The sequence below is a fragment of the Gallinula chloropus genome, assembly GCF_964237585.1.
Source record: "Gallinula chloropus genome assembly, chromosome: 27".
In the NCBI taxonomy this organism is placed as follows: Eukaryota; Metazoa; Chordata; class Aves; order Gruiformes; family Rallidae; genus Gallinula; species Gallinula chloropus.
Window position 1 is genome coordinate 4,726,486 of NC_140112.1, and position 12,468 is coordinate 4,738,953.

At 52.1% G+C, this 12,468-nt stretch overlaps 1 protein-coding gene across 1 annotated transcript; it reads left to right on the top strand.

Annotated features, from left to right (window-relative positions):
- Window positions 1-967: 967 nt before the first annotated feature.
- On the top strand, window positions 968-4,126 carry IL10 (interleukin 10; the record flags this gene model as incomplete). The annotated part of the gene is made up of 5 exons (XM_084276005.1): window positions 968-1,126; window positions 2,500-2,562; window positions 2,874-3,026; window positions 3,667-3,732; window positions 4,034-4,126. 5 exons carry the CDS (start codon window positions 968-970, stop codon window positions 4,124-4,126), a joined length of 534 nt encoding a protein of 177 aa, XP_084132131.1.
- Window positions 4,127-12,468: the final 8,342 nt, after the last annotated feature.

Consider the following 12,468-nt stretch of genomic DNA (forward strand, 5'->3'; position numbering starts at 1 on the left):
TGGGGCTTGTGCTGATTTCTAGGAAACGAAACAGAATTAAAAGCCCAGGAACATAAATATTTGTGACCTGTTTATACACAACAACCTTAAAATAGCAGCACAAACCCTGCTCCCAGCCAGCTGAGGGGAGAAGCAGCCATGCCCAAGCCCTAAGGGACTTGAGCAGCTGTGCATCCCAGCTAGCCAGGCTCCTCCACTGCATCCCAGCACATCTCAGAGCTAATCCCATTAGGATCCAGGCAGGACACCAGCAGAAATGTGGGAGCAGAGGCTTTGAGCTTGCTGAAGGCAGCAAAAATTCACATCAGCTTCAGCAGACACAAGCCTTAACTAAAAATATATATATATTTTTAAAATTAAGATTCAAGAGTGTTACACATATTTGTCCTTGCAGCATGGTGTTAGAATGCCAAAAGAGGGGATGGTGAACTCGTGCAGGTTCATTAAGAGCAATGCTGCTGAGTTATGCACAGTGCTGGGCATCCTGAGGGCAGCTCTGGTAGGGAGGTTGAAAAATAGAAACACTATTTTCCCCTAACAATAAAAAATACTCTAAAAATAAAAAAAGCAACTGTGAGAATGCAAAAGTAACCTCACCCAGCACCTTTTTTTCTCCTCCACATTATAGCTGAAGCTTTCCTCTTCAGCCACATTTAAATTTACAAGAAGCAAGCAATGAGAAAAAAAATGCAGCGTCTAAGCACAAAAGATTTGATGGGGTGTGAGGAGGGGGGTCAAGAGAACAGGAAACCAAGTTGACGGGAAACCCAAGTGACATTTGGTTTTAATGAATGACTTAAAACCCCAATATTGCTCGCCAGGAAATGGGGAGAGGAAATTGAGCGATGTTTTGAGAGTATAAATTAGGGGCTCCATCAAGGTGAAAGCTACAGATCAGCACTTTACCCTCCTGTGAAATTCGCTCGAGAGCTGGACCAAGGGGAAGGCAGCTCATTTTTTTTGCATCATGCAAACCTGCTCAGCCCTGGTCTGCCTGCTCCTGGCTGCCAGCACCCTGCCTGCCAGGTGCTCGTCCACCGAACCCAGCTGCCTCCACTTCTTCGAGCTCCTGCCTCCAAAGCTCAGAGAGCTGAGGGTCAAGTTTGAGGAAATCAAGGATTATTTTGTAAGTATGACCTTCCTAACCTCTCCTCCTCCCCGTTTTGCTTTTCTTGCAAAGTTCAGTGATTTGGATGAGGGGGAAGACAGAAATGATTTGGTTGAGTGTTGCTGCAGGTTGATGGGGGCGAGCAAACGAAGTTCAGTTTCATTGCTCACTGAGAGGCGACGGGAAAGGGTTTTTCTTCCTAGTTTGAGTTACAATGAACTCAAGAGATTTCATAATGAATCTTCATGAACCATCCTAGCCAGACTTCCCCCTAGACATTGCAGATCACATTATGCGCTGAATTAATTGGAAGGAAATAGTCCTTTCTACAGGGCAACGAGGTCCAGCCTCGCTGCAGCGGGTGATCGATGAAAAGGGAAAGCTTTTTGCTACAGACTTGTGCTTTGAAAGAGCCATGAGAGCTTGAACATGATGTTTTACAACTGGAGAAACCCTGCAGTAACTAGCACTTGGCTTTGGTGCCTGTAAAAGGTCACCGCTTTGCATCGCAGCTATCGGGAGCTTTGGGGTTGCTGAGAAAGCAGCACGAGATCTGCTCGGAGCGTTTGTCACTGCATCAGCACTGAGAGAGGTGGCTGGTCACATCTGTGTTACCCTTTTAGTTCACGTCAGGGAGTTTTAGCAACAAAACAAGAGAATTCTCCAGATTAAATCTCAGGCTTAATGTCACGGCTTGCATTTAGTACCTAGTGAACACAGCCAGGACTTTAGATTGAAGGCTTGCTGTACATCTCCCAGCTAAGGATGGGAAGGGAGATTTTTAATCTCTCAGGAAGGTTTTTATGTACCTGTTGCCATGGGGTGATGCTTTGGGTGGTGCCAGCCCACCTCCCTGCAGCTCCCTGCTCTTCCAGAGCTGATGGTGCTGGAGGCATCACAAGGCAAAGCAAAGCACAGGCTGCAGATCCCTCCTAGAGAGATCACAAACATGGAGAGCGGGGGAATCAAACCCTCTGGCCCCAGCCAGCCTACAGGCAGATGGGTAGGGGCGACCCCTGGCTCCAGGGGCTGCCGTGGCTTTGACACCTACCTGAAGAGTGATGCTGTTTGCATCAGCACTCTTAGCCAAACACGCTGCGCAGCGAGCGCAGCGGTGGGAGGAGTTTCAGGTTAACGAAATCGATGGTACTGGAGTTGGTGATTTCATTATCTGGCTGCTGTGACCTAACAGCAGCTGCAGCACGAGGTGACAGCCCAAAGAACCGGTGACTCCCGTGTCGGGTGTTACTGCGCCGTGCACCTAAACGTGCCTGGGGCTCCTTGCCTTTGCTTCAGCGAGACCACAGAGGCAAACAAGCAAAGCATCTGGTGAGCGAATTGTGCTGCCTGCCTGCCTAGTAAAGCCCCCATTCCCTTTGCATCCTTCACAGCAATCGAAAGATGACGAACTCAGCATCCAGTTGCTCAGCTCCGAACTGTTGGAGGATTTTAAGGTAAGAATTACAGTTCTCATGTAATTCCCTCATCCTCCACCATCCCTCAGCCAGTGTTTGCTAAGGAAGGATGGAAGCAGAGGCTGGAATCCCGGGGGCATTTCCTAACTGCGCCCGGGCAGCTCTCCAGCCCAGCAGTCAGTCCCCTGTGTGCCTGCAGCTGGAACAAAGCACCGTTCCCCCACATCGCAGCCGCAGCGAGGGGTGCTAACGAGCTACAAGCACTCTGACCGCCACCGCGAGTTTGATTTTTAGACACCCACACGTGCTGGCGGCCAGCCCCAACGCGGTTACCTCCTCTCTCCCCCCAGGGAAGCTTCGGCTGCCAGTCGGTGCTGGAGATGATGCGGTTCTACATGGAGGATGTCCTGCCCAGCGCCATGGGGAGCAGCACGAACCACCGGCAGAGCGTGGGGGAACTCAGCAACCTGCTGCTGAACCTGAAGTCGACGATGAGACGCTGTGTGAGTTGGGCTCAGTATCGGGAAAGGAGGGGTGGGGGGTATGAAACCAGTGCTCAAGGCAGGGTGGGGAGTGGGTGTTGGGTCTCCCCAGGAGCGTGGGTATGGGGATGCTGGGGAGGAGCAGGGCTCTGGGCAGGCAGAGCCCATGAGGATGGGGTGTCTCTTAGCCCCTGCTCTCCAGGCTTTCATCAGCTAAATAACAATGATTCAGAGTCTCTGGTCAAGAACACAATTTATTTGCAGCCAGCCCCACCTAACAGAGTCTGGCTGAAGAGATAAAGGGAGGGCAGAGGGGTTTGTCCCTTACCTGGGTGCTGGAGCAGCGTGGCTTTGCGATGATGCCACCCAACACTGCATCCTGCTGTGGCTGCAAACCCATCCCCTGCCTGGGCTGCCCTCACCTGGGGCTGGGAAGGTTTCAGGGTCCGTGTTCGGGTCGTGCTGGGCTCCTTTCACTGACACACAATGCAAAGCAGCCACAGCAGCCGCCCCAGCGAGCCCCACAGCTGCACGTGGGGAAGGGGAAGGTGGAGACTGGCGGGGTGGCCGTGAGGAGGGGCGAGAGGAGGGGAGAGCCGCTGCCAGGCACCCTGGGAAGGAAACCCGTGTGGTTGAGGCCGTTGCTCTTGTTCCTTTTCAGCACAGATTCTTCACGTGTGAAAAGAAGACCAAAACCATAAAGAACATCAAGGAGACGTTCGATAAGGTGAGGTCCCCGCTCCCGTGGCTGCACTGGGGTGGGGAGGAACCCACTGTCCCCAGTGGGGCAGGGGGTTTTACTGCAGCTTTAGGGCAAGGAGCAATATATATTTTTTAAAAAAAGCCTTTAACTATATAAATACCTAAGGCAGGGAAATCCAGAGCACGATGCTCAAAGGAGCAGCCAGCAGGTTCCCCCGAGGGGGTTGGGTGGAGAAGCTGGAGATGTTGTTGGAAGGAGGATGGGTCAGGTGGTTGTACATCACGTAGATCATCACATTTGGACTAAAACATCCTTTCACCTGCAGATGAATGAGAACGGAATCTACAAGGCCATGGGAGAGTTTGACATTTTCATCAACTACATCGAAGAGTACTTGCTGATGAAGAGGAGGAAGTGAGAACGCCCACGGGGCTGCATCTTTCGCACAGGATCCTCCTATTGTATTATTTTATTTCCTCAGAGATCACTTTAGGCTGCAAAAGCACACGAGGGATTAAGTTATCTTGGGGTTCGAGTCAAGGATCACAGGTCAATCTTTTCAAGTTTAGTTTAATATTTAAAGGTCGGGTTTCGATGACTGAATTGAGTATTTATTACCTTTGATACCTCAGTGTCTATGTTTACAGTATGTTCTGAAGAGAAGTGTGATGAGCTTGTAAAATGCTATTTATTGTTCAATATTTTATGTTCAATATTTTAATACTGTTTCCAACAGTGCTATTTTATTCACAGCTTCAAAACACCCAAAGCAGCATCCCCCTGGGGAGCAGAGAAGGAGCAGAGCTCACTCTGAGTGGAATTGCACTCAGCAATTCCAGCCCCTGAGTTTAACTTCAAGCAAGTGAGCTCTTCCTTTCTGTGCTCCCCCTCTATTTATTTATGCTTAACCACATCACTGCCTCTGGTTCTGCAGTTGGAATTAGGCACTGAAATGTTCTTAATAACTCCATGGCTTTGCACTGAGCAAAGTAACAAATGAACTGAGGGTGGGTTTTTATCCCCTGTGCATGGAAAGGGATGTGGAGAAGGACCTGCATGCCTGTGAGCAACAGGCAGCAATGCCACAGCAGCAGATCAGTTAATCCCAACTCTAGATTTCAGCCTGTCTATTAGTCTGGGTTAAACTTTTTTAAAAAAATAATTAAAAATAGTAGTAGGAATGAAATGTTTGGTTCTAATAGAACTTGAGTTAATTGTTGCTAAGGACTGACTTCCAGAGCCCCTGGGTCAGCTGCTCTGCACTTTCAGAAGTTAATCTTAACTATTTTCCAGTCTTTGATTGGGTTTTACTTACTATTTCTTTGGTTATTTTGGATTGTTTTCTTTCTTTTAGAAGTTAGAGGATATTTAATTAACCACCATTTTAAGGTGGCTTGGGTAATTTGCATTCAAATCCCTGAAGCTGCACGCAGCACTGACAGGTTCAGCCTTATTTCTTAACCCAGTGCCCAAGGAGCTGCAGCCTATGGGTGCTGGAGGGGAAGGCAGCAGCATGGGCAGCTTCGATGCCCCAGAGAGTGACTGGTTTTTGGGTTCCCCTTCCTTCTTGCCCTGGTCTCCTGTGTGCACCCATGAGTGCTACAGGACACCGAGCTGAAGGAAAGCACCATAACCCAGAGGCATTTGCTTCTAATATTTAGGAGCATCAGGGCACCATCATGGTGAAATGCTGTCAGTTTGCTGTTTGCTTTGTAAGTTACCTCTGAAGAGAAGCTATTTATACTTGATTTGTTCTATTTGTGTGTTTATGGTGACTGAAGGGCAGCCTGTGGCATGGGAACTGGTTATCCCAGAGCAAGGGTGGCCCCAAAGCAGGATTGCTGCTCCGAGGGTCGCTCCTTCCTCCAAAAGCCTGAATCAGCTCATGGGCAATTAGGAGCCAAGCACTGTAAAACTTAAATTAAGCTTCTTACCGGGTCAAAGTTCCTGTTAAGCCAACTCCTTACTTGTTTTTCCACCAAATTCCTTCAGCGAGGAGCAAGGACAGTAGCAGAGAGCATCAGCAGCTCCATTGCTGGGGGGCAGCACTGGTGGGACACTGTGCCTTGGCTACGGCTTCTGTCACTGTAGGAACTTCTGTCTGTTTATCTGTATGAAAAGAGATCTTTTATTTTTGCTAATAAAGACTCCCTAATGAATAAAGGCTCCATCCCATTCTTCCAAGTTGTTAATGGGGCTGTGTAGCAGCACAGAGATGCTGTGCCCACTGACAGCATGGGCTCGCTGGGGAGAAGGATCCCAGTGAAGTGGACCACCAAGGGTGGGTTATGTTTATTAATGGCCAGGAAAATGAGAAGACCCAAGGTCCTCAGGTTTAAACACAAATTTGCTGGAACAAAATACCTGCCAGTGATTTCGTAAAGGCAGAGAAATGCCAGCCCCAGGATGCTCCATGGGTCAATCCAGCCTCTTCAGCCTCCAACTCCATCCATTGCCGTTTTCAGAGCAGTGTTTGCAGTTGAGTAACTGGCTACGTGCCTGAATGTCATCAATTATCACCAGGGCTTCAACATCCCTGCACCTCCCTCCCCCTGATTTACAGGAGATAGCACTGCTGGCCCTGCTTATCTACCACAATGTTAACTGTTTGTTCTCAGTGAGGACGAGGCCTTGATCCTGTATCAGATAGGAGATACCAGCTAAAAATGAGACTAATATAAATTAACAACAGAACTGGATGCTTTTTCTCAGGCTGGGGTTTGTGTAGATGTGGACACGGATTTGTACGCGCGGCCGCTGGCTCCTCCGAGCAGCCACACGTGTGGGAATTCACCACTCCCTTACTAATAAACCAGAACTCAACCAGTGGAACCATTCCCAAACTCCAGCTCGCACCAGCTTCCTGGGATAGATGCTGACAGGTACCTGCCTGGTCACGTTTCTGTTTCACTTTCAAGCCCCTTTCGTTTTCACCCCTCTCAGCCCTTTCCTTGCCAGTCCAGCCTCATCCAGGTGTTTCTTGGCAGCTGGGTTTTCTTTCCTCACTGCACTGGAAACAAAAATATTTGGAGTTAATACAATTTCTAAGGCTATTTTCTCCAGCCTGGTCTCGGTCAGTGGAATTGATGGATTTGCCCACGAGATTACTTGTGTTCTCAGCAAAACCTGCTCAGGGAGCGCTGCTGGAAGCTTCAACCCCAGGCAGATGGGTTCTGCGTGCTCCCCGACCCCTCTGCATGCATTTTCACCCCTTTTCTCCCACACAGAGGCAGGAAACATCTCTTGGAGCCCACAGCACCAGCTCCAAGGCAGGAGCACAGGGACCCTCATGAGTGCAGCCGGTGCCTGGGCTCTGCCCTGCACGGAGAAAAGGGCAGTGTCAGCTCAGCTGTGGTGAGTTTTTCAGTAAAGCTCAGTCACTCTGGTTAAAGCAACCACAGGAAGGAAGCAGATGGGATGCCTCTTGCTGTACGGAGAGCAAAGGTTTCCAGTTACCTGATGCTACAGGAGTCGTTTGATTCAGAAGAAAATGGAGACAGAGCAAGTCAGCAGTCTGGATGGGGCGGTTGCGTGCTCACAGGGGCGTCAGCGTGGGAGAGGAGCTGGCACGGCGAGGAGAGGCAGCTCTATGTCTCCAAAGCCACACTGGGACGCTGGAGGGACCGCAGAGAGAGCACAGGGTTTCTGGTGGGAGAAGGAAACAAGAGCCAAGGGGACACTCAGCGCCAGGTCGCCGTGCAAGCCACATGCAAAGAGCTCGGTGGTGTTTGTCACCAAAACACAGGGATCTTTGCAGCTTGCATCGTGACACAGATCTGGTGTGCAAAACCCACAAACACCTCTGACTAATCACATGTATCATCCCCAAGAAGCTTTGGGAAGGGTGTTCCGGAAATCCCAGCAGAAGCCATCTGGGCCACCAAAGGCAGCATCTACATGACATTTGCAGCAGAGGAACAATCGCTGTGATTCATTTCTGGCCGTATCCTCCAGCAGCCTTTTTCCTGTGGCCAGGTCGGCCCTTTCCACAGCAATCCTGCCCTCTGGTTAAATAAAAAAAGGGGAAAAAAGGGAAAAAATAACCCCAAAGGTCAGCCTGCAGAGCTGAGACACCCAAGGCACTGTCACAAGTCACCCATGTGAGTCATGACACCTGCCTCAAACCAGAATCACAGCACCAGCATCACCCAGCTCCCTGTCATGGACCCACTGCACGTGTTGGGTGTGGGCAGCAGCTCTGCAGATCCCCCCAGGGACCCAATGCCAATAAACACATGTCCAAACCATTCCTGTTTGGGAAGGAATGTTAGTGTTTTACTAGAGCAGCATGATGTCATCGCAGCATGATGTCATCGCAGCGTGAGCTCTGTGCATGTCGCCAAAGCAGTTTGAAGCAGGGGGGTGTGAGCTGAGCTGAGTGCTGGGCTGGGCCTCAGCCCTGCTTCTGCACTGCAGGATCCCAACAGCACCAGGATGAGACCCCCAGGCACAGCATCCCCAAACAGAATGGGACGTGCTCCTCCACACACCTCCTCCACGTGTAACCTGCGGCCTCTCCTGCTGCAGAGGGATGCTGCAGGGCCCAGCGCCATTATCCCGCATCGCTCAGTGCTGATGTAGTTCTTGTCAATCTCAGTGTTGGTCTGGGTGTTACAGTAACAGCACAGGACTGTCACATAGATCAGAGATGGTGGTTTTCTGTTTCTTTATCCCACAGAAGCAAATGGTTTCCTTGCTGGGTATCTTCTTCCTGAGATCTCAGCCCACTGCCTGATCAGCAAGCAGCCCTGGTACCCGGGAACTTGAGACCTGGTTTCACAAGGGCTTCAGTTTCGCTCCTGCAACTTAAACACACACAGACAAAACTCCAGAGGACTCCAAAAGTGCCTGAGCATCGGCTGCTGCCCAGCGTCAGCCCCTCCAACCTGCCTGAACAGGGGTGAGCTGCTCACTGGGTCAAGCACTGAGTCTTGACTGGGCAATGCTAGCACCACAAAGACTTCTGTCTGATGTGGGCTGTGTGTGGTTAAGCTGCTTTTTGTATGATAAATAAATAAATAAATAAATATTTAAATATTAAACCCTGGAGAGGAATAATCAGAGGTTGGGTCTAAACCCAGAGAAGGAGAAATACCAGACCATTGGTTCCCAAGGAGGCGGTTGTGCTGCCCTTGAAGCACAGAGCATCACCATCTGGCCAGTTACAAACCCGCTGGGAAAGGCATGGCTGACCCAGCCCATCATAACGCAGCCAACATCACACAAAAATCCCCTTTCTGCCCTCCCCAGCACATGCTATCTGACAGCACCACTGGTCCCTATGCCTTCAGGCAGAACCACCGCCTGATTTCCATTCTCCTCTGTAGAAAGCCCAACTGGTGCTCGCTCAGCACCAGCTCAGCCTGTGGTTGAAGCCGCACGTTTCCAAGAGGCCGGTGTCAGGCAGCGAGCCCCACGTGGGTGCTGTGGCACAGGACCGGTGCCCAGGCACAACCCGCTGCGGCCGGCGAAGTCCAGGCTTGCCTAACCACACTGCCACGCAGGCAGGGGTTTTCATGGTGAAACCTGCTGAGCCACAGCGGATGAATCACTGCCAGCGAGTGCCGGAGCAGGCGCGTTGGCAATCGTCTCCGCTGCCAGCGCTGGCGGTCGCTGGCTCCTTCCAGTTGGGTTTGGTTTTTCCCCCTCCCCTCCATCAAAGAGGATCCTGGCTGGCGGGATGACTCGGTACCTGGCCAGGGAGAAGAGAGCAGAGGGTTTGCACAAGGTGAAAGGTTGGTGGTTTCACAAGGGCTTCAGTTTAACTCTGGCAACTTACGCACACGGGCAAAGCTCCATCGGACTCCAAAAGTGCCCGAGCATCGGCTGCTGCCCAGCGTGTCAGCAAGTTTCACTTCAAATAGGGAACACGCCAAGAGCGACAACACGAGAGCTGCCTAAAGGAGCCATTTCTTCTGCTTTTTAGTTTTTCCTCTTTAGAAATCTTCCTGAAAGCTGTAAGCACCCTGGTCTTGAACAGTGTGTCCTTGCTGTTAAGAAAGAAATCAAACTTCTCAGTCATTCCTGTTGGCCAACATGGGGAGAGAGGGAGCCGATCCCCTGTGAGCCGGTGGAAGTGTCTCCTGAACACAGACATCTCTTCTCAGGGGCTGGGTGCGATGAAAAAAACACCCCACCGGCCTCTGTCTTGGAATGGGGGGGAAAAAAACGTCTTGGCATGAGGAAGACTGGGACTTTCTCTGGGACCCTTCAGCCATGAGGAGCAGGGACGGGGCTTCTCCTGCTGGGAGGAACCTTAAGCAGTAAACAGGCAAAAATCAGAACCAGTAAACTCCGCTTTAACGATTTTTACAGTGCAAAAACTCTCACAGAACTTCCCTGATTTCTGCTGTGGTTACAGCTAGCGCCTGTTATTTAACTTCAAGCGGCGGCACCGCTCAGCCCCACGCACCTCATGCCTCTCTGCGTCCTAGATTTCAGCGGCACGTGACAGAAATTGGGGCTGTTGTCGTGAAAGAGGTCAAGCTGAGCAGCGAAAACAGGGCGGCGTGGCCCAGCTGGGCGCACGCAGCACCCCAGGGGAGCCGGGGGAAGCGGGTACAGCCCCGGCTTCGCACGCTGCCACTGTATCTCAGCTGCGCCTTGGTGGTGAGAGCCTGAGTAATAGCGAGTGTGGGAGGGCGCGGGATTACTAAAGCCGGGAGCCGTGATGCTGCCAGCGCCCCGCTCGCTGCAACCACGCATTTGGTGCTCGGGGCCCCAGTTTCTGGGAAGGGTTTGACTCCATCTCCCAGGGCCAGTGTGCCATGGATCCAGCGGGGCACGGATGGAGAGCGGGATGCCAAGCCCCGAGCATCCCTTCAAGCCCGAGGACCAGGTGCATCCCGCCCGCAGGCAGCCATCCCACCCCTCCCCATGGGGCTCCACTTTCAGTACTTCAGCAAGTGAAATCTAAGCCCGATGCAGATTCATCTGTGCTCTGGTTTTACCCGTAAGGTGGAGGAGCAGCCGGTCCGACTGTCTCATAGCGAGAAGCGTGCAGGATCATGCGTGGGGTCTGACACACGTGGGGTGGCCAGGGGTTGCCCCGTCCTCCTCCCAGCATTATCAAGAGGTTTTCTCAGTCTCAGCATCAGTGGAGGTGGCAAGCAGGGCTCCTTCAGGGGTGGCACGTGAGGCTGATGAGGTGGTGGTCTTGCTTTAGAGGAGCAACGACAGCAAGTAGAGGCAGGCGCTGGAAGCGTGGGTCCTGCCTGTGCCCCTCTCTGGGGATGGAGCCCAGAGCACCTCACGCCACAGGGCAGGAGCCCCTCAAAGCCAGGGGATCTGCAGGAACAAGCCTCGCTTCTCTAGGACATCAAACAACTGCTCAGCTGTCACTCTGCCCCCTCTGAAACCCCCACCCTCAGTTTTCATCCTCAAGCTTCAGTGCTCGAGCGTGGCTCACCCAGATTTCACCAGCTGCCTTGACATCAACCCTTCCTCTCCTCCAACACCAGGCAGAGCATCCCTCCTACCCCTTTTCTTGTCACAAACTCCTCTCCAGCAGCACGGGAAGATGCAATACAGAAAGAAGTGTAGGCTAACAAAGTCCTTAATGAGCATGTGTACTAATCGCTCTAAGGCCTCTGCTTGGCCATTTCCACCCTGCTTCACCAGCATTGCTGGTTACCAGTACGAGTCCAGTATTCCCCTGCAGAGCTTTAGGAGTCACCCACCTCCCTCCCAGGCAGCACCAGGACAGTGATGGGAAGCTGGAGTGGAGCATCCCCATGGCTGCACCCCACAGTCCCCATTGCAGACCCCCCCCACCCCATGTTACACACATGACAGCTGGAGATGAGCATCCAGGTGGGACGGAGGGATTCAGCCCTAGCACCAAAACACAGCACAGGCATCGCACTGCTGCTGCTGCCACCACGGGCTCTGTTAAGAGCAGAACAATGAGAGTGACTAAAACTGTCTGATAAACGGGGCATCTGGATGACAGAGCCAAGTGATCCCCCTGGCTGCACCTGCAGCAGGAGAGTGGGGGTCCCATGGGGCTGCAGAGACACTTGGGTGCTCAGAAAGGCTCTTGCTTTCAGCCAAGCTCATTCACCATGTGGCATGGGGGGGGTCTCTGCCACCCGCCGAGCCCCCGGTGCTCCCCAGCGCCCGCCAAGGAGCTGAGCACGGCTCTGCCCGCGTCTTCTCCCTCGTCTCCTCTGCACACAGGAGGTTTCACAATGACTAAGGGCTGGTTAGCCTCAGCAATAGAGACCCATGGCAGGCTGGAGAAGCGGCCGCCTAACAAGAACATCAGCCACTTGCTTTCCTCATTGTGCTAAATCACTTTATCCTCACACATCCTGGTGCTTCAGGCAGGGTTCAGCTCCTGATATTGAAACTCAGCCCCAGAGTGGTTCAGGAGATGCCTACAGACTGTGGAGCAGCAGGCTGCCAAAGTGATGCCACAGAGATGCACGTGCCCCGTGACATTTTTGGGTCCCAGGCACACCAGGCGGGCTGACACACCAACTCACATCTGGGGCTGTGAGGTGATGATGCTGAGGAAGGAAGGGAAGTCGTTGAATCAGTTCCTGTCCGTGCCAGCTCTTGAGGTACCTAAATCAGGCACTTCCCTGGATTTCTGATGGAGGAAGAGCTGGAGATCCCAGTCCACAACTCAGGGAGAAGTCCTCAGTTGGCCAGGGATGGCAATTCAGTGGTTTAACCTCAGCCTGTTCTCACTTTCCACCTCTGCCTTCTGCAGAGGGGTTGCTTTGTGCCTCTTGGTCGGGTCTCTCCACCATTTCA